The sequence below is a fragment of the Pseudorasbora parva genome, chromosome 12 (genome assembly GCF_024679245.1).
Source record: "Pseudorasbora parva isolate DD20220531a chromosome 12, ASM2467924v1, whole genome shotgun sequence".
In the NCBI taxonomy this organism is placed as follows: domain Eukaryota; kingdom Metazoa; phylum Chordata; class Actinopteri; order Cypriniformes; family Gobionidae; genus Pseudorasbora; species Pseudorasbora parva.
In genome coordinates, this window is record NC_090183.1 from 37,512,088 (window position 1) to 37,535,232 (window position 23,145).

General features: G+C 38.4%; 1 protein-coding gene across 1 annotated transcript in view; it reads left to right on the forward strand.

The window, feature by feature from the left end:
• The first annotated feature begins 3,766 nt into the window (after positions 1 to 3,766).
• sema3fa (sema domain, immunoglobulin domain (Ig), short basic domain, secreted, (semaphorin) 3Fa) overlaps positions 3,767 to 23,145 on the forward strand; it is a 51,618-nt gene continuing 32,239 nt past the window's right edge. The window contains exons 1-2 of the mRNA XM_067460170.1: positions 3,767 to 4,325; positions 5,051 to 5,220. Of these exons, the coding sequence (XP_067316271.1) occupies positions 5,091 to 5,220 (130 nt within the window). The 5' untranslated portion in view covers positions 3,767 to 4,325; positions 5,051 to 5,090. The remainder of the gene's footprint in view (positions 4,326 to 5,050; positions 5,221 to 23,145) is intronic.

Below are 23,145 nucleotides of genomic sequence, written 5' to 3' on the forward strand. Positions count from 1 at the left end.
ATGTTCAAGCATGAAAATCAATTTTAGTAGACCCCAAAAACAGAAGCAAGACTTTTAAAAAAGGCTAAATAGATTTTGATTGTAAATATCATTAGGTGTGTTCAAAATCGCGTACTGTATAGTACTATACATTTGGTTTGAAACTTTCTTCAAGATTGTTAAAAATGTATGTTCTAATGTGTGTCGAATAAAGTTGTCACCATCATGCGACCTACGGTGTCAGTTTTGTCGCTTCACTTCTATTTGCAAATCGTCTCCATTGGCCTTATGGGATAGTAAAGTGTGGATGCGCACTTCAGAATTGCCATAAATAGTAGGTCATCTGTGTAATTTTTGACTGTTTTATGAATACTGTGAATCCTGGCATGCTTGTCAGTTCACATACTGGTTTTCGCCTTCTAGACCTTAAGTTGCCCTGTACCTTTTCAGCTTTGCGCTTGTTTTGTTCTGTCTTCCGGTTTGTATTTCCATAGCATGAAGGTAAGATCTTACGGATTTATGAATGAGCCGCTCATTTAATAATTTCCCGGTCTACTGACATTTATGACATATGTAAACATTACAATGCCCATGATAATCTTCACAATACATAAATCCACTTCAGCAAATTAATCCTTGACAGCAATGCCGTAGAAATATAGCTGCTGCAAAAACGGAAGTTCAAACACAGTATCGAAGTATTCTAAAGATAGCTGCTTGCTTGTGTTTCTGGTGCATACAGTCGATATATATGAAAGCAGGGATACTGGGATGCAGGGATTGTCTTTGTCATAGGGGTAATATTTCTTCCACTCTACAGAAAAGTTTCTTTGACCTCCATCTTTGAAGTCACTACAAAGAAATTATGTAATTTTCTCCAATCCCTCTTTTCCTTGATTTTAAGTGATAAGTGTTTTTCCATTCTACTATAATGTCCTTCACAGAAGCCATCCAGTTTTTAACTATTATCAAAGATAATGTCGGAAGAGGCCATGGATCCCACTTATAATATTCCATACGGTCTAACACACTCCATAAAAATCCCAAGACATCTGTCTAGTTTTGAATGTCATTTTGATTTGATCTAAATTGCCTAGCATCTGGTTGTACAATCATGGCAGTTGATGATACTCATAAATGAGATTATGAGGCGTCACAAAGAACTGCAAAAATCATTCCGATAATTAAAAAGGTAGTGATAACCATACAGTACAAGTTAAGGTTCCAGGCCTGCAGCTATAAATTACATGGAAATATCTGCATATAGATAATGGAAAATGATAAGAATTTGAGGGGCCTGAATTTTTAGAAATATGAATTTTAAATTCTGAGCAAATATTTTGCGTTTGGGTTGATCGCACTAAATCAGACTTTACGGCACAGACCACACATAAATCACACTTAATCCACTAAGCCATTGTGTATCACCATCTCCTTTCTATCTTATGAAATAGATTGGAATATACTCACACACATGAGCCTGTGCTTTGACTGACTGCTGATGCAAAGATAATGAGATGCTTTACCGAGCTGCGAGTGGTAATTGCCTTGGCTTGGCGTGTGAAAATCAAGGCCATTCCATGTCTCTGTGTCATTGTCGTCCTGCATCACACCTGTTATCTGTCTGCTTGAGCCGACTGCAACCAGACACTTATAGTTCACACTCTCTCACTTACTGTACTCTGCTTAATCATTTCTGTTTAATTCTGTGATATTCAAGGATATTGTTGTGTGCTACATTGAGTCGGCATGGCTAAGGCTTTTGAAATCCAGTCCCAATGAGTCATTTTGGCTAACGAGACTTCAGACTTTCTGTCTGTTTCCTTTAGTGCACAAACACACACTCACACAGAATGACATGCTTCGCTAGACGACAGTCAGGAGTTGAAAGGACGAAATATCTCCCTTATCTGCCTATCTTCATCTGTGCTTCTTCAGTGGCCTCATCAAACAGAGAGAGAGCTTGCAAAACACACATTCCAGTTTCAAAGAGAAATCTTGCAGAGATTAATCAGTATAATAATAAAATAAAATAAAATAAAAACTATTTGTGATTAATCTGAACTCCAGCCCATATATATCATTGTTTTAAAGATCAGTGTATTTTTAATATCATTAAAATTAATCATTGTTGATTATTTGCCCTTCCACTCTAAATTGCTCTCATTCTTATTCTGTTTAACACACACACACACACACACACACACACACACACACACACACACACACACACACACACACACACACACACACACAGAGATAGAGAGAGAGAGAGAAAGAGAGAGCATATAGATGATTTTATTGTAAAGTTTCAAGAAGAGAGAGAGAGAGAGAAAGAGAGAGAGAGAGAGAGAGAGAGAGAGAGAGAGAGAGAGAGAGAGAGAGAGAGAGAGAGAGAGAGATTCCTAATCTTAACCCTACCCCTAAACGCAACCCTCACAGCATTTTTACGTTTACAAAAAACATAATTTAGTATGGTTTATAAGCGGTTTTCCTTGGGGACCAACACATTTTCCCACAAAAATGTCTGGTATTTCTATGCTAACTATCCTTATAGCCTAATGTATGGGGAATACCTAAACCACACACACACACACACTAAAGCACTAAATCTAAAACAGTAAAGAAAATAAATAAATGTAATTCACAAATCCTTCAGTGGGCATTTTTAATTAAAGGTTTGTGTATTGTGGTTTGGATGTGTGTTTTGCAGCATCTCTGATAAATAGCCCTTACTGGCATTTCGGTGGTCAGGCAATGGCTGTTTTGCGCAGACTTGGTGCACATCAGTTTGCACTTTTTTGCACAAAAACTGAGACACAAGCATGCATGCAAAGTCCACATTGCACTATGACCCAGAGGTTGTAACTGTGCTTGTGTGAAAAACAGCAGAGAGGGGCTTGGCTGAGAATGCATAATGCATTAAAATGAACAAAATCATCCTTCTGAACTAACGTTTTTACAGAAAAATCTCAACAAATCTCATAATCCTTGAGATTACTATAATGGATGGATGTGCTTTTATGGGCTTCAAATTTTTTGGGCTGCCATTATAAAGCTCGGAAGAGACAGGACATTTTTTAAAATAACGTGTATTCGTCTGAAAGAAGAATGTCATACACACCTGGCTTGAGGGTGAGTAAATCATGGGATAATTTACAATTTTGGGTGAACTAGTCCTTTAACATGGCAAAATATTCCATCTACCAGCTAACATTGCTGTTTGACCTGGATGTTTTTTGAAGTACTAACAACCATGAAAATAATTCACTTGTACTATTTAAGTGCAATTTAACCACGTGGAGCAACTTTCTCTATAGCACTTAAATCTGAGTTTTTGGACATTTGTTTTAGTTTTCAGTTTTGTGATTGGTTGAGGACGACTCAGCTTGTGTGGCCACATGGCCTTATGGGAAACATAGCTGGTTGCACACTTTCGGATCAGGTATAGGCTATGTTCCATGAATACTGTTGGATATCCTACTCATTTGACATTTTGCATGCTATACAGACTTATTTAGGACCATATGCTCTATGCAGGTGAAACAAGCTTCTTTTGTAATTTGGTTTCACACACACACACACACACATGTGATCATAGCCTAGGCTACTTTACTAGCAGGGAAGGTGCTTTTTCCATAAGAGGTGCGTTATATCATAATGTTTTAATAAATATAGATATTATTAGCCTAATTTTACTCTAATTGCTTCCTTTCTTTTCAGAACATTGCGCTGAAATTGTTGTCCATTATCTCCAAATAACTGTGCTACTGTTGTGAACGCGTGCAGCGCGTGGGCGTCGCCCAGGGTGATAGAGAGTGAGCGCGAGGCGAGCGCACGCGAGAGTCGTTCGCATGTTTGCGTGTGATTTAGTGATAAGATAAGCGTGGCACCCTCATTACTAACATGTCTCATGCTTTTGTTTTGGTTTCGCCACATGTATTTGGAATGCCTAATTGCGTTCAAAACATAAATGGGTGTTACTTTTAAGGTAAGTCTCCGCCCAGGGGGAGTAACAGCGCTCCATCCACCTGCCAGACTACTTCAGCAGCAGACAGTCAGTGGACCTGAAGCGCGCGCTGCTGTAGCTGCTGCTGCTCCGTGGACAAAAATACACGAGACGGGTTTAAAAACTCCAGTCGAGAGGGGATACGCGCACTTCATTTGAGCTGACACGGAATCAGTCACATAAATTAGTTTAAAGAAGCAACTACTTTGTGGACACGTGTATGCAGTTACTTTTGCCTGGACGCATTGTTTTTGTTTCTGTGCGTTTTCTTTGCGCTGGATTGTAAATGATTTCTACAGTGGGACACACAGGATCGTTTGTGACGGACGTTTTATAGGTGAGTTGTGCATTCATTTCGTTTTATTTGAACGGTTAGCATATTTTATGCTTTACGTCACCATCATAAATACTTGTTTGTAGCCTACAGAAGATCAGCAGAACAGTTATTATCCAAATGTTTTTATAGGCTACATTATTTTTAAGCGGATCATCCGATAAAATCCGATGGAAAAATATTTTGAAAGAGATGTTTTTGCTGAAAATGGATATGACAGTTCTATTGATGAATGAAGTTCATTTGCAAGTCATATGCTGATGGGTCTATTTGATTTGTTTGGAATGAGGGGGAAATCATTAGTTGTGACAGATCAACCGCTGTAGTTTTATACTTCAGTGATTATTTATGTAAAGTAATTTTACATTTATAATGTTTTATTATTTTACTTATGCTTTTTGACAAAATTAACTAAACGGTCATTAAAAAACTATAACGTGCATAATTAATATTTTAATAAATTATTACAAAGTGAATGGTTTCCACAAGGAATTTGGAACAATTTCTTACCATTCATCAGTAGACTCAATATTAAGGATTCAATAACCAATTGAGTAGTAATATGTAAATATCAGTTTAAAAAAAATCACTCAACTTATTAGCTCTATTAACAATTTCCATTTGCTTCTGTTGAATAAGAAAATATGTGAAATTGATGAACTCTTCCAGCTCATTTATATCTGTCTAATGTTGATCCTCACCCCCTTCCTCCCTCCCTTGTCATGCAGGACCGAATAAATCTCTTGTGGGTCTTTGGATAGAGTGATCATGCAGGGAGTCGGGACTTTGGTGCTAGGGACCCTTCTGGTCTCTGTGTTCTCAGCTGTCTCGGTCCACAGCAGCCCTTTGTCTTCCCTGCCACCCGCCTCTGTTCCACGAGTCTTCCTGTCCTTCAAAGGTAAGATGCATTTCTGTGGTCTCACACTGTTGCTCGGTGGATGCTTACAGCCCCTGCTGGAGATGACATACACTGCTTTCCTGCTCAAATGAACGTAGAAATAAATAAACAAACAACTGCAATTGATATGACATAGATTGCATGGGAAATATGCATTATTATTTTTGTCCTCAGTGTTTCCAGGAAACCCGAGTCGCTGATGTTAACTTTCAGTGCATTTTAATGTGTCGTATATTAGGCAATAAGGTTTTTTTAATTGTGCTTTGTGGGAATCTCTTCAGTTTTATGCTGAGCAAGCTACTTCCTTTCTTAGGTTACATGTCTGTTTCACCTTTCTAATTCAAGGAGTTTTCACAGTCTGCTGCCTGAGCTAATTTTCCTTTCTGTTGCCCGTTATTGTGTTTCTTTAATTGGTTTTTCGAGCACTCTTTGGGATTGAGCATGTCTACCAGAAAGGACCTAAATTCAGAATTTGTGCAACTGTGAGTTTAACCCTTGCTGGGGGAATTGGATTTCATGTTGGGGTTTGTGCGTGGCTCTTGGTTGGCTAAGCAATGCAATTAGTTTTTAGTTCTGAAACAGTATTTCCCAGGGGATTCTCTGAACTGTGTTTTTTTCTGAATATCTATGTTCTTGGTAGAAGCCTATTTTCCAGGACTATGCATCCATGATTTCTTATAACAGTGCAGTTTTATTGTAATTTTATTCCCAGGAATCACATTTGAAAGGTAATATTTGCTTTTAAGCTTAAACTATATGTTTATAGTATTTCCTCCAAAATGGAATATTGATACTGTATATGATATTGGTGTGGTTGGTTTCCCAGGACCTTTATGTCTAATCTTAGTGTACTTCTGTCAGTCAACATTGACACTGACCACTCTTGACTGCCAAAATATACACTTGAGACATACTGCATGCATGCACGGATAGGATATTCCAATTTACAATGTCAAAAAAATATGATCTATGAGTTTTCTGGAGATTATCAAAACACCATAGTGCAACTAAAGATGGAATTAAAGCTCCAGTCTGCTTTATGTAAGACGTAGTTGAAGCCCTTTGGATGGATTATAGTTACTTCTCCCCAGTCCAAAAGCTTTGACTAAACACTTGAATCCTGTTCCTCCCCTGAACATCTTGTGAAGACGGCTACATTTGTTTTGGACTTGTACTTGCTAAACATTCTGTTCTCTCCCACAAACAGCTTCAAGCTTAGTGGGATCTTGTTTTGGTTTTGTACTTGGGATGTGTCATTAGAAAATCATTATGATGGCTAACCAAAATCCAGGCTTTTATTGTAATTGCCTGCACTGTGCCTGCACTCTTTGAGACGCACAGGACATCCTGTTTTATATCCCTCTCAGTTGTTTAAATGCGAGTATTTGAGCGGTGAGGTCATCATTGTAACAGGGTTCTGCACCATTCATGATTGCATTGAAAATGCATTTTAGGTTCCATTGAAACAATCTATAAAGGGTGTGATTTGAATGGAAGGAAGTAGAACTACAATTAATTGAAATTAATAATTAGTGTAACTAATTTTATCTAGAAAAGCAAAGTTTTTTTTAAAGACAAATTTGAATGTTGGCTTCGAAAATGCTTGATTTTAAAGTTATGAAAAAAATAGAAAAAGTCTTGAAGTTTGAAGGTTTGTAGGTCAGATAGATAGATAGATAGATAGATAGATAGATAGATAGATAGATAGATAGATAGATAGATAGATAGATAGATGTGAAATCATGAACTGAAAGCGAATAAAATCTTCAGTTCTGAATTTTGCACAACTCTGTGTTGTAATGTGTTGTTCGTAAACACTAAAGTGTTTAATATACAGTTGTAATGGTTTAGAGAATATTTAATTTCATGCATGGAGAATGATGATTCAATTTAGCTAGAAGTCTGGTTTAAGTAAAAATGGCATGAAGAAAGAAATTAATACTTTTTATGCAAGCCTCCCTGGGGTGATTCAGGTATAATTCACAAGTTCATCCCTCATAAATAAACGCAAGCTTGAGCACACACATGAATGCCCCCACGCATACACATTTACTGTGGTACACAGAGATCTTCTTCTTTCTGATTCTTGTTCTCTAGTATGAGCATGTAAGAAGGGAGGGCAGGGAACTCTGCCAGACAGAATCAGTTTTCGGCTCTGAGGGTGGACTTGGCTGCTGTTAGCACTGTCGGTGAGTTAAGAGAGCAGATACCGGTGTCTTCTTGTGCCCTTACGCATTACAGACAGTCCAGACCACAAAAAAGTCCCTGGAAGCCCAATCATCTGTGAAGTTCGAGGTCTCGGGCTCTGCAGACATGACTTATTACAAGTTCATACTCTTTTCTATGGCTCTTCTCATCTTTTCCCTGTTTTATGGGAGTGACTATGATGTATTGCATTTGCCCTTTTCTTTCACATGCACACATTTCTTTTTTAAATCTCCCTCTTTCTCGTGTATCTCTGCAAGCTTGGGATTTACATGCTAAAAGGTAGCCCAGAGGACTTACGAAGAGTCACAAGACAGCCTAAGTTCATTTCTTTGCATATGCGCCCTCACATAACTCCTGGTTTTTGGACATGACAGTGGATTTATGGACATGTTTATGCATATTCTATCACTTTACAGTGGTTAGGAGAGCCCAGGGATGATTCAAGAAGGAATGCTGTGTGAGAATCGGTATTTTGTGAGTGTGTATGTGTGTTTAAAAATGGTGCCACGGGTGTTGTTTGTGCACATTGTTTTAATTTAAATTCCATTAGTAGATTCTCTGAGGGGCAGAGTGCTTATTGCTCAATTTAGACAAATGCTCTCAGACTGAAAACATTTTAAATTAAGTATCTCAAGGTGCATCAAAACTACATGGTGGGACTGATGGCAATGCATAAATGATCAGTTATACAGGGCATTTAAAGTGGTGTGCTTCATTTTCCTTTGCTATTCAAGTTAACACCTGTAGTGTATTTTTTTTTAATCAATCTGCTGTAGGTGATAGTCTGTGGGGTTTTCCAATGGGAGACAGCTAAAGCTTTGGTTTAAGAGTTTTAGGAGTTAGTTACCATTTAATGTGAAATGCTTATAAACCCATTATGCTTATCCACCGCATATAGATTCATGATGACAAATGTGCTTTTTTACTATGTGGATATGATGTCACAGTCCAGGGCTTCTGGTCTAGTAAGAAGTCAGGAATATTAAAAAATAGCAATGTAAAAAAAAAAAAAAAAAAAAAAAAAAAAAACGCCATGCAAACTGGGGGTTTCACCATGTTAGACTGGTCATTCTGTGTTTAGAATTATTATTTTTTCTTTTTTTATTGATCAAAAGTAATGATCTATATAAATGATTGGATTGCTCATGACATCATAATAAGTGAAGACCACTGTGGCATTCCCTAGTATTCCCTTACATTTCAATAGGTCCTAACAAGTCCTAATTCTTATACATCGGAATCCTACATTTAAATATTTAAACATTTAAATATTTATTTGTTTAAAGTGCTTATAAAAAGTTACATTTGTTTTCATTACAGTAGTGAATATCCTCAGCTGATTGACAAAACAAACATTTATTAAAAAATTTCAATGATTCTTTTGAAATCTATACAGATTTATGCTTTGTAAGGCTTGCTTACATGTATGGCTGTCCTTTTAATACAATTTCTTAAGTAGAAGTTCTTAACAAAAAGATGGACACTGACAGTAATGTGTTATTTGTATCTGTAGGTTAAGATTAAACCATGCGTGTTTGGATGTGTGTAATATGTATGTGTACGTTTCAGTGAGTGTCACTGAATGTACTGGCAGAATAACATCATAGATATATTTACCCTTCCTGGGAACTCGCTTAGTTGCATTATGTTTTGAAGTGTCATAAAATATCATGGTTCCGTCATGCAGTTGGTGATGAATTGTAGTAAATCAAACATGGCCTATCTATATTTATTCTAATACTATATATTTGCTGAAAGACTTGCCAGTTCTAGCAAAAAGCTAAAACCCAAAATGTATATGCTCAAGCTCCTGCACCTGCTTCCAGCAGCTTGTTGAGCAGTTTGAAAATGATCTAGAAGTTTAAATATATACTTTGACCTAAGCACAATATATATGTGTGTGGGTTTGTCTGTGCTAGAGGCTTTTTTTATCTTCAAACAAGCCCTAATAACAGCCTATTTGAGGGTGCCAGAGGCTGAGGTTGTGACCCCAAAAAACAGAAGCAGGTCATTGTCAGGGTGATCCGTCCTCGCCGTGTGGGAAAGAGTGAACAAATTCTTGCTATAAATGCTTGTAATGCTAATCTGCAGCTCTATTTAAAAGCATTTAACTCTATGTTTGCTGTTCATTTCATTATATCTGAGAAACACCTGGATGCATAATTGGCTGTGCCTGAAAAAACAGAACAAAACTGCTCTCTATACCAAACACCCATTACAATGATGCAGGGAGAACATTATCTCGAAAATGGCTACTGAAAACGTTGTCCGTTACACCTTCCAAGATCATTTTGTATTTCTGGAACTCTGTTGCAATTAACGTCACATCACATTTTTGAATTCACCGGTTTTCTCTATTCTATTATGCGGCTGATGTTTAGTGGCTTATTTTTTAATTTTGTAGATCATTTTCTCTATTCCCCTTTAACAATTTTCATTCAGTGTTTTTAGTTTAAATTAGTTTGGCCATGAGTGTTGCCAGAAGATATTAAAGAATTATTAAAAGGGGGTATAAAGATAAACAGAGAAAAGGAATGATCTGTCTTCAATTGCAGCATATAGGAAAAAAAAAAAAAAAATACAACGATTTTATATACAGATATTTTGTTATGGCTGATTATATAATTATGGAATATTGGTTTCGCCATGGAATAAATCAATAAAAAAATATTTGAATTTTTATCTCAAGATTCTGACTTTTTCCCTCGTAATTGTATGTTTATATCTCGCAGTTTTAAGAAAATTGCAATTGCTAGAATACAAGTCATAATTGTGGGATATAAACTTGCAATTGTGGTCCGAATTCTCAGAATTGTGACTATATATATATTGCATTTTTTTAATTTTGAGATAAAAATACCTTTTTTTAATTCTATGCCAGAAAAAAGCTTTTGGTTGATCACAAGTGGTTGACACTAAATACAGGTGTAAACAGGGTTTAAAGAGGTTACGTTTTGAGCTTGTCCACTTTCGACCACTTCCAGAGACTCTCATGTGGTCAATGTGTTCGAACAGCCGCAAAAGCTTGACTACATTCAATACTTTCCACTCATGACATGATTAGGTTTATCCTTCATGTCGTCTTTACCTGGGTTCTAACTGGGTCAGTTGCGACACTAGAGACTTCACTAAGTGTTTCCCTCTGACAATGCACACAGATACAGAGTGAATGAGAAATCGTGTGTGTGTGTGTGTGTGTGTGTGTGTGTGTGTGTGTGTGTGTGTGTGTGTGTGTGTGTGTGTGTGTGTGTGTGTGTGTGTGAGAGGGAGCGAGAGCCCGGGAGCAATCACCATCTCTCTGAAAGATGAACCTTCTTTAACCTGCCAAGATATGCCTAGGAGAACTGCTCAGACAGAAGGTGAAACACTGTCTCTCTCAATCTCACACTAGAGAGACACTAACTAACAGCTGCATGGAGACTGTAGTGCCATTCATATACCATTATTACTTCAGCATCCAGCTCACCTGTGGCATTGATGGGAAAGTATTTGGAAAGGATTGTGTGAGCTGTGTTCATCCATCTTCACTTTTGGCCCAACCCGCAGTCTTTCTCATCTGTGTTTTGTATCAGTTTTTTCCTGATTAACCATTTTTAGCTGAAACATGCAGGCTCAGTCAAGCTATCACTTTATAAGCGAAACCGCAGCAACATATCAGAATGGTATTAAAAACCAAAAGTGATGGGAATCATCAAAAATGCATTATTCTGAGCTGTTCCCATGAGGCTTTCTCTAATGGAGCTCTTGGCAGAGTAATAAACTTAACCTCTTGACCCTACATTGAGTTTGAGTTTCATAAGAATCACTTAGAAAAGGGTGCATGGGACTTAGACAGGCGCAGGCTCAGAAAGGGAGGCCTGTTCTTTGTTCTCTGTTCTTTGTTGTTTTTGTTATTGCCAGGGGCGTGCTATATTAACTGAATTATGGTGTCTAAGTCTTGCAGAAAATATTTTTGCTTCTGAATATCCTGATTATGCTGCATTTTGTTGTTTTATTTTAGACCAAACACATTTGTTTGTGATGCCAGGGTGCAGCAGACGCTGCTCAGTGTCGTTTTTGTCAAGGTGGCGGGCGGTGCATCCCAGCATCCTGTGCTGCGGCGCTGGATCTAAACTGTCACAATGAGAGGAGAGTGGAGGTGACAGCAGCAGGGCTAAATATAGAGACCCTACATTCCTACACCCCCTCTCCTCTCTTACTTTCTCTTGTCTGTCTTCCTCTTTTTGTCACTAACAAAATATTACAAAGTACCTTGTTATACTATCATGATTTTTTTAGACATGTACCATGGTGTTATCTGAAATACCATGTGTGTTCATGCAGAACCATGTTATGTATTAAGTACCATGGTACTGCCATCTGTCATACTAACTTTAGCATGTCTTTTGGACATGTAGTAAAGCAATACTGTGGATATTTGGGCATGGTATTGTACCATATTTTTTCAAGTACCTTTGAGTACATGAACAGTTTTATTTGTAACACTTTATGTACTGTTACAGCCTTTTTTATTATTTTGAATTGGCTTTTATGTTTATATTTTCGTTTTAGTAATAGTCATTTTATTACTTATGAAAAATCTATTTAGCTTTAATTTGTTTTTGTTTTAGTAATTTTAATACTTAAACTTAAAGGAACAGTGGTGAACCGTCGACAGGGTCATGGGCGGCCAAGGCTCATTGATGCACATGGGGAGCGAAGGTCGATCACACAGACAAGCTATTCAAATTGCTCAAGATGTTAATAATGGTTCTGGAAGAAAGGTGTCAGAATACACAGTGCATCGCAGTTTGTTGCGTATGGTGCTGCATAACCGCAGACCAGTCAGGGGGCCCATGCTGACCCCGGTCCACCGCTGAAAGTGCCAGATCTCAATCCAATTTAGTCCTGTGGGATGTGCTGAACAAAAAGGTCCAATACATGGAGGCCCCACCTCGCAACTTACTGGACTTAAAGGATCTGATGCTAACATCTTGGTGTCAGATACCACAGCACACCTTCAGGGGTCTAGTGGAGACCATGCCTTGACAGGTCAGGGCTGTTTTGGCAGCAAAAGGGAGATCAACACAATATTAGGAAGGTGGTCATTATGCTATGCCTGGTCAATTTCAATTACAGCTGAATTATTTATAGGATTCTGTGATATAACTTAATTTCAAGAATATTCAGTCATTTGGCAAAATTCTTGATTTTTGTATATTTACTACTTAAAATCTGAATTTAATTTCTTCAGAGGAATCATCATTTTGTCCAACATCGTTTCTACTTAAAGGTGCACTAAGTAGTAGCCTGACAAGCCAGACCCACATCAAGATGTTTGGTCTGGAAACTCACCATAGACAGGGCTCAGTCCGAGGGGCGGGATAAACGGTTGTCTTTCAAACTCCCTCTGCACGCGATAGGATAGCGCTACACCAACCGGAGCAACGACGGTGAAGGGGAGCACGCTGACTGATTAAACATTCGCCGTATCCGGTCGGCTAAACTCCGAACCATAGACTGTAAACACATCTTCCCTTTTTAAGAATGACTTCAGTGCCGCTCTTTGTTCTTTTCTCAGAGGAAAGCTTAACTCCAAGTCTTCCGGAGGCGCGGGCAGAGCTGATTCGAAAGACCGCCGCCGTTCGCCAGTTTCTGTGTTTACTAGAAGACTGTGTTACTAGAAGCACGCAAACGCAATTCGGCCGTCGTCATTATGGCCCCGCCCGCCGACTCTATAGCCTACCTACACGATGTGATTGGGCCGTCCAGATTCTGAGGAATACAGCTCAGATAGGAATTGAGAGTTGCTAGACCACACTTGCGGGCAAATTAAATTTGCTGCCGCTAGGGTGCGTCTAGATTTCTAGGCTAACTAAGTAGTATTTTTGCAGTAAAATATCCAAAAACCACTAGTCCAGTGTTATATATTTTGTTAAGTTCTTCCAATATCCCAAATGTTTCAAACTATTTGCAAATTGTGAGAAAATTGCTATTTTAACCAAGGAGCCGGGACGTCTGAGGGAGTCGCCTGCCAATTGCGTCATATCGGGCATATTGGCGCTACCCTCGGTTGCCGGTTTTATTATGCAGAAGTGCTTTACTCTTAGCACTGTGAACAAGTGTCACAGCAGCTGCTGAGCGAACGCACAGAGTAACGTCATAACATCATTTTAAACACACTTAAATGGTTAGTTCACCCCAAAATTTAATTGATGTCATTAATACTCACCCTAATGTCGTTCCACACCCGTAAGGCCTCGGTTCATCTTCAGACACAGTTTAATATATTTGATATTTTAGTATGCAGTCTATGCACACTGTACTGTCCATGTCCAGAAAGCTAATAAAAACATCATCAAAGTTGTCCATATGTGACATCAGTTAGTTAATTAGAATCTCTTGAAGCATCGAAAATACATTTTAGTCCAAAAATAACAAAAACTATGACTTTATTCATCATTGTCTTCTCTTCCGCGTTTGTTTTCAAACCTCAAAGATTCAAACGGCCATGAATCAGTGAATCGATAAATGATTCGGATCGCCAATGTCACGTGATTTCAGCAGTTTCAGCAGCGAATCATTGATCGATTCACAACCGTTTTAATCTTTATTTGAGGTTTGAACACAAACAAGGAAGAGAAGACAATGCTGAATAAAGTTGTAGTTTTTGTTATTTTTGGACCAAAATGTATTTTCGATGCTTCAAGAGATTCTAATGAACCAACTGATGTCACATATGGACTACTTTGATGAGGTTTTTATTAGCTTTCTGGACATGGACAGTACAGTGTGCATATATATGCTCTGGGACAAAAATATAAAATATCTTAAACTGTTACCTTCCCAAGATGAACGGAGGTCTTACGGGTGTGGAACGACATTAGGGTGAGTCATTAATGACATCAATTTCATTTTTGGGTGAACTAACCCTTTAAATATATTTAAAAGTATTTACTGTATTGTCAAGCAAGCAATATATCTGAAACCATTATATATGAGTTTCTCCCTTAATCTACCATGGTACTGCAACTTTAAATCATTCTGCTTGTCTATCTTTCCATCCTTTGAGTTTTTATTTCTTTCTTCTTGTGTTTTGTGCTGTTCTCCATCAATTCCCACTTCTCTATTTCATTACTGTCTCTTGGTTCTCTTTCTTTAGCTTCTTTTTTCTGTCCTCTCCCAGGGGAGGTGTCTAACATGTCACCCCCTGAAGGAGTGTGGAAGCGCTCCCATGAGACGAGAGAGAGTGCAGATATTCATTTTGAGTGAGGTCTGGGTCACAGCTCCTCAGATGAGTCACTCATTGGGTTAGTTGTGGGTGTGTATGTGGCAGAGAGACATTCATTTTGAGAAAACCATCCTCTATGCAGGGAGACTCTGGGTCTTTCTTCTCATTTTTAAAATATGGCACGCTATGTTGGATGTCTTGAGAGAAAGACGGCCACTACGGATGCCATGTTTGGCCTTTTTGTGGTTTGATTACAATCACTTGGACGGCTTTTTTTTCTTGAGACCTAAACAAATGAACTTGAGTATTTCAGTGATCGTCTTCATCTGCTTGTATGTGTTTGCTTTACAAGTGATTTATTTTGTGATACCAGCTGCTGCTTACCATCTGATGGGAAAGAAAACACAAATTAAATGAATTATTGTAGACCGCAATGAGATTAAATGGAAACAACTTTTACTGATTCTAGAAACAGACATTATCTCACTCTTGAAATGTCTCGAACTGTGCTCAGATTTGCTATGATATCATGATATCAAAGACCATATTTTAGACCTCTAATCTTACTGCTTGTCTTTTCTCTTTTGAAATGGAAGTTGTGATGGTATTTTTCCTATTGTGACATGTATATATCCGATGGCTTCTCGATCAAAAAAAAATGTAGTGCGGGAATTGATTTCGTCAATCAGGAATTGATTGGAGGGTTGGATTTTTGTGGTTTGCTATTGCTGTGATGTCATACAAGAGACAGGCTGCCCCGCCCTCTCGCCTGTAAACTATTTAGGGGAAAACATGAGACATGTAAATGAAACAATTGAGAAACATTTGAACAATACATTTTTTATGAGGCTACAAAATACATTGTTTTCAGTTTTTTTGTCTGTAAAAGACCTTTGTCTGAAGGCACAGAGATAGTTTGTCTGTCATCAGTATTTTTTTCTTATCTTTTTTTTGTAAAACACAGCCATGTTCACGGCACTCACACACTCATGCTTGTCTTGTAACACTCATCTTCAGCCCGCATGTTTTATCATAACCTTTCTCATCGCTAATCAGCATTCACATTCACTCGTTTCTGACACTATCACTCCCCTCATGTTCTATTTTCTATCTGTCTGCGGCTCCTCATCTCTAATACACTGTTCGCTTCAAAGGCATTTAAAAGCGTCAGGAGTGTAGATGGCTGCCTTGTTATAAAACCGGTCTGGATAAATGGATGCACTGTCAGCCAGTTTGATGTGTTTCTTTCTGGAGTGTAACACAGGGGTTTCTGTAACCTAATGCAGAAACTCATGCAGAGTATCAAAACAGTTTTCTATTGCTGTTGGAGAGCAGCTTTGTGGAAAAAAAGGCAAATCTTCTCACTTGTCACTTGAAGAAACTGGCAGGATCAGTGTTCGGCACTGATAAAGACAAAGATGCTCTGTTCGTAAGCGGTGTGTGTGATAGTGTCTCATAGGTTTCCCATGCTGAATGTGTTCTGTGAGGACAGATGGAAATGTGTCAGACAGAATAAAAATAACCTAATATATGTTTCCTGACTTCGCTCCTTTAAAATTTCCCATCATTCTTTAGACTGAAAATAGAAAAGTTCAAGCTGTGTTTAACTGTGCTGCAACTATATTTATAATTGATAAATGTTGGAAAAATATAGGTTACCATGTAAAGTGATGTTTAAAAAATGTTTTTATGAATACAAAGTTTAAAAGCAGTTTAACAGTTTAAATGCATTTTCAGTTTGCGTTCTCTTATGCTCACCAAGTCTGCATTTATTTAATAAAAGATGAAGGAATAACAGTAATATTCTGAAATATTATTACAGTTTACAATAACCAAGATACATTTTTCTTTTAAACAGAATTTTTTCAAAGATACATTTTTTGTAACATTTTGAGTGCATGTGTTGTCATTTTTTAATAACTCAATGAAACTCTTAATTCCTTAAATCTTACTGACCCCAAACTTTTGAACGGTAGTGCAAGTAGTAAATGTGTTTTTTCATCACACTTTAATTTTGGATCCAATTCTCACTATTAGCTATGATTTTTGCCTCAGTAAGCTCCTAATTACTGCTTATTAATAGTTAGTAATATGGTTGTTAAGTTTAGGTATTGGGTAGGATCAATGAATGTAGAATATGGTAATACAGAATAAGGTGTTAATATGTGCCAAACCGGCATTTATAATATGCACGCTAGTGATCAACTAGTTAATAGTGAGAATTGAACCCTAAATTAAAGTGTTACCTGTTTCTTAAAGGGGAGGGATGCTGTTTCATGCATAATGAGCTTTTTACACTGTTAAAGACTTGGATTCCCATCCTAAACATAGACAAAGTTTCAAAAAAATAAGTTGGACGTTTGATGGAGTATTTCTGTGTCAAAAATACTCCTTCCGGTTTCTCACAAGTTTCTGAGAGTTTTTTTCAAGTATGGGTCCGCTTGACGTCAATGGTGCGGAATGTCCTTGTATGGGGCGTACGGGCTCTTGAGCAACCGGAACAGAGCGGTGGTGAGAAGTCTATGCAGCAAACGCATGACGCCCATAAACACTGCTCTCACTGCTGTCTCAGGACTTCACCAAATCAATGTCACCAAAGAAGTGTGTTTTTGATGGAGCGGTGACCATAAAGGTACTCTATAGGTACTCAAGATTAACATGAGATTGACTCAATGTTTCAACCCCCCCCCCCCCCCATTATTAGGTTATTATGAATATTATTAGGATAATAATACTATTATTGGGATATTATTAAGTGCTTGTTGCAGGCCTAAACTAAATTTGTTTAGTTACAGGAAAATGCAGTGAGGACCATTCTGGTCATCCTCCCAAGCTTTAATTTCTCAGAGAGTTTCCATGTTGTCTCTCGTCCTATTGTGGTCTTTCGCTGAAAATGAAGAAAGAGAAAGACTGTGTGGTCCACTGTGAGTTGTTTCAGTAAGACACACCATCATTCAGGTCTGTTTATAATGAGATGTTACAATGGGTTTTGTTAGCAGGCAGCTTTGCTGAACCCCAGGCCTGGACCCCCATGACAGTCAGGGCAGTAACAGATAAATAAAAGTAACACCTTTTATTATATTTTTTAGAGAGGAGCATGAAATGAAATTTTCTTTTTTGAAGATTTGAAGAATTTTGGTGATTTATGGCTCAATAAAGGACAAAAACAGCATAAAACCACCCAAAAATAGGTCACATGGGACAACTTCTATGATGCTTTGTTTGTGTGTTGCATGGAAAACATATCAACATACAGATTACATTCACATTGTCAGCTTTTGAGACTGACAACTGCATTTACTTACAGGTGTGAGTATCGAAATGACCTGTTCACACAGCAACTTACGAACACCGCCTCGAATACTGTCTTGTATGACGTGCAACAGGAGTCAAGCTTGTATTCTCTTACCAGTAACCATATTGATAGTGCTCAAAGTGATATCAAAGATTGCAACGTCCATAAAACTGAAAAGTCTTCACTCAAGAATCCAATTGAGCCACAAGTTCATCCATCAAATCTTCATTAACCAAAAGCAGCTTTTATATCCGGGCGGGGTATTTGAGTTGTGCTTAGAACAAAAAACATGGAAGCAGCTCTGGTGAATAACCGTGACCCGATCTAAACCCTTCAGATGTCACACAGCTCATATCTCAGTCACTGTAAGTTACGGAAACGGCGTATTAAAACCATACTAGAAAAAAATATGGATGTGTGTGTGAGCTGTGGTGACGTGATGACTAACAGACAGCAGACAAATGGCAATCCACCTGTCACTCTAAAGTGGCCAGTCCCCTAATTATGCCGAATTTTAAGGCTTTGTCATGTAAACGAATGAGTTAAAAAAATTCACCCCCCTCACAGTTGTCATGAAGTCCAAAATTAGCCGTATAGACCAAAACCCAATTTGTACCAGGCTGTAAGCATGTGTTTTTTCCGCTGTAAAGTTGGGCATTTTAACATGGAGCTCAATGAGATTCTGCTTTCTTTTGGTCCCTTTGCCTAGCGGCCAGTCACGTCCGTATTGGCTTCAAGAGAAACTGGGGGAGGTTGCCGCTTGATTAAAACCCACAACACACATGGTAGATACACATTTGTGCAGCGCAGACCGGCTCTTTTTCACTGTATGACGTGATAGACAATTAGTTGTCCAGTCCAGTTGTGTCCAGCAGAGGTTTGCCGAGAACGTGCTTGTCCTGAAAATTTCTGGGTGCAAGTATGGTTATAGAATGTGGTTGTCACTTCTATAAATAACTGAACTGTGTGTGACTATAACTGCATTAATGACTCAAATTACAGGACTGACAATCATATTCTGCGGCTACGTGAATGTTTGCCAAAGATTCATAATGACATGAGGGTGAATCGATTTTTATTTTTTAGGGCGGGTCAACTGTCCATTTAAGGTCAGTATGTTCCTCTTAATGGCCGCTGTGGGCACAAAGAGGAGAGCAGAAGAGTGGGTTTTACTAATAATGCATGCATGTGTGTCTATGTGCATACTTCCATTTCTTTCCATCAGCAAAGACAATGCCTTTCCCTTGTGAGTCTTCTGGTTTGGTTGCCATGGCAGCATTTCTTTTGTTACCTGTAACTGCGTTATGGCACATTTCTCTTATGGCACACCTGTTATTTGATAGCTATGTTTTTGTGCATCAAGTTCTTAGAAATTTCTAAATTCACCCTTTGATCTAACCGAATAGGGGAGGTTTTGCAATGAGAGTGACAACAGATATAACCGTTTTATTCTGGGCTGACAACAGTGAGAAGATGAGTTGTTACATTCTCCAACACACACACACAAATCAGCAGAGAGCGAGAGAGAGTCTCCCTCCAGATGTGGTCCGGGTGTGGGAGTTACATCCTCGAGGTTACCAGACATGCTTGACCTCAGGGGGGTTGTGAGGTCAAGGGCGCCTCTCCCTTCATGTTGTTTTAGACTGCCATCATTTATTACCATCTGTCAGTCAGGCACAGACTTTAATACCACAGCAGTACTTAGACTCAGACAATGACCTGTGCCGACACACCAAAGCATCATGACGGAGAAAACAGAGGGAGAGCTAGCCAATCACGGAGCAGGGACCCCACTGGATGGAGGGAACAGAATGTGAATTCGCAACAGGGGTTATGGGGTGGTAAAAGGAAAAATGTGTCAATCATTGACTGGCTGGCATTTCTCCATCATGTTAGAGGACAGAGAAGTACAGAAAGAGAATGAGACACAAACAGCATCTGTTTATCCTTAAAATAGAAATTTATTTATAATGAACCACAATACACTAAAAGTATGGTGTAAGAAAAAAAGTGATGATAAAGACATTTACAGTTTTAGAAGATTTCTATTTCAAATAAATGCTGTTTTTGAACTTTCTATTCATCACAGAATCCTGAAAAAGGCTTCAGTTTCCACATACCTTCACTGTCTTCCATTGTAGAAAGCCGCCAATGTCCAAATATGGCTCTGACATCTTGCACAGATTTGGGACCTGCATCTGCGCAGTAGAAAGCAGGAAGTAGAGCCGCGATATCCAAGGGGGTAATCTAGCACTCGGAAAGCGTTCCACCAATAGGGGCTGCCATTGCTAACCAAGCCATCACCTGCTGTTAGCATCCCATTGACTCCCATTCATTTTTGAGTCACTTTGACAGTGAATAACTTTACATCTGAGACGTTTAAAGACTCCATTTGTCCATTGTTTATTTCTAAAGAAACACGACAATGCATAAAAGGCTCCATTACCTTGTATCTTACACTATCGCCCCACAGAAGCTTTTTTTGTAAAAATAGGCTAACTATTGCGTCATAACCAACGCGACTCTGTCGCACAGTTGAGAAATTACCGTATAGACCTGAGGAGACGCTCGCAGGCAATCTTCTACTGTCTATGAGACAGTCGGGGGGACGTGGAGACATAAAGTCTGATAAAGTCAAGGGAGAAGAATGGGGAGAAGCCCATAGTGAGCTAAAAGCAACAGGAGAAAATATTTAAACAACGTGATTCAGATTTCACTTTCCACAACTACTAGAAGGCCTACAGCTGTCAGACAGGTTGCTCACGTCACATCTACGTCGTCAAGCTCAGTCTGAGCCTGCGCAGTTCGCTCAGCCATCAGGAAATGAGTGCTCCTTTACTGACCCCACTTTCTGCCGTTGAAGTCAATGGGATAGCTCTGTCCATTTCTTTTACTGTCTATGGTGATATCAAACCCGCCCACACTCTCACAGTATATATTACAGTTTACTGCAGAACAACTCATTATGTCAGGGTGAAATGAAAAGTTATAGAAATGTAGAAATTAAGCTCCACTCTACTCCCAAAAATCCCCAAAAAAGTCTGCCGATGCCTCAGTAACTACTTTGCTAAGAGAAGCTGTCAATCAGGATGTCACCATGACGTTTTTATCAAACTAAAACCAAACGTTAAAAAAACAACAACAAAAAAACATTTGCATCAGCATAAAAAATGACAGAAACCATCTTTGGGGGGAAAAAAAAATTGGAGTGTATTTTAGTTTGTCTTGCATAGCATTCGAATACATGGAGGGGGCGGAGTTTATGAGCTATTCTGTGGCCGACCACCTGGGGGCGATCGAGACTCGGACTTTTCAGGACGTGTGCAGCACACTTGGTTTTGAATCAATGACAATGATTTCAATCAATGATTTATATATGATTTTCTTATATATGATATCTTTGATATACCTTAAAGTATACCATGTAAATATCAATATGTTATACGAATAGGTTAATCAGGTATTGTCATCTGATACCAGCACTGTATGTTACCTCCATGATACTTGTTTTGTAGGGAGGGGATATTTTGGGAGAAAATGCTGCTGGAACATTTAGTTGTTTTCTGGTCTTGTGACTGTTTACATAATGAGAGAGAAGTGGAAATCTAATTCTGCTGTGCTTGCTTGTTAAATGGTGATGTAGTGTTTTCTAAAGCATATACAAGTTAGAGTGAATTACATACCTGACAATTTAATGATAGGGTAGATAAGAGGTAACAATCATAATCATTGGAAGCACACTGGCAATCTACTCTTATGTTTAATTCAGTGAGAGTCTGCATCTGTGCGTGTCTGTGCATCTCTCAGGTAAGTTTTTCCTCCAGATGTTCCTCGTCACTTCAGAGGAATGGCACATGTGGGCCGGAGAGTTAGACGGGTGGGAAAGATGTGCTTGTGGTTCTGAGCCAAGTTCAGCTGGAGTCTCCAATGACATTGTGTGTAGATTGTGTACATGTGTTTGTTTGTGTCTGAGAGGAGACTGGAATTGTTGGTGTCGTCTGTGGTGGCAGCGAGCTGTCTGCTCATGTTGTTGTGTGATGAAGTGATCTCATGCTCATTAAAGGCAAAGTTTGTTTAGGAGGTCAAAGAAATGATGACTGTTTCCGTTTTTTTCCCGTCTTCCTTTATTTTTGTACTTTGAAGTAAAGGGCTGTGAATGTAGACACCCCTAAGGCTGCACTGGCTCTTCAAGACATGGCCGCTGTCTCTGTCTGCCTTTCTCTGTCTCTACTCTTCTTCTTTTCTTCTTGTCCCCTGCTGTCTGTCTCATTCCTCTCTCTATTTTCTGTTGCCCATATGGAAATAAATAAATCAATCAATCAGTCGATCAGTCAATCAATCAATCAATCAATCAATCCACATATATATATATATATATAATTTATTTATTTATTTATTTCCATATCCCTGGCATGAAAAAGGTAGCACCACAGTTTTTGTGCTGTCATACTCCTAACCCAATTCAAATGCTCATAATTTGATATAATTACGTATTCCACTTCAATCTTTGTCGGTTTGAATTTACACACACCTCACCAATGAATCACCATTGATCTCTTTGGATGAGGTCAGTTCCTGTCTTGTACAGGTGCAAGCCAACAAAAAATCCAGAGAAAGCTTTGACTGACATGCTGATATTGCTATATAGTGAAATATTGCTGGCTACAATTACTCAGGAAATTCACTTTAAATGAAAAAAGATGTTCTCTTTGCTTCTTACACAAGAACTCTAGACTCTCTTTTCGCCCCAGACTTGAGCTCTTATCTTATGTGGATATAAATTGATTTTGATAAGTAGGTTTCCTTTTTTAAAACAAGAGAATAATAGATTGATAAGGACATAGTGTTGTCAAATTGATTAATCACATCCAAAATAAAAGTTTATGTTAACATAATATGTGACCCTGGACTACAAAACTAGTCATAAGCCGCACGGGTATTTTTGTGGCAATAGCCCACAATACTGTGTATGGGTCAAAATTATTAAAAAAAATATTTATGTCAAAAATCATTAGGATTTTAAGATAAGATATTTTGTAAATTTCCTACCATAAAAATATATAAAAAATATTATTAGTAGTATCTATATAACCGGTATTTACTGAACCGATTCAGAACAGATTTCGGTTCCTTATTTCGGTGCCGCCCACTTAAAGGGTTAGTTTACCCAAAAATGAAATGCATGTCAGTAACATAAATTTAATTTATGTTT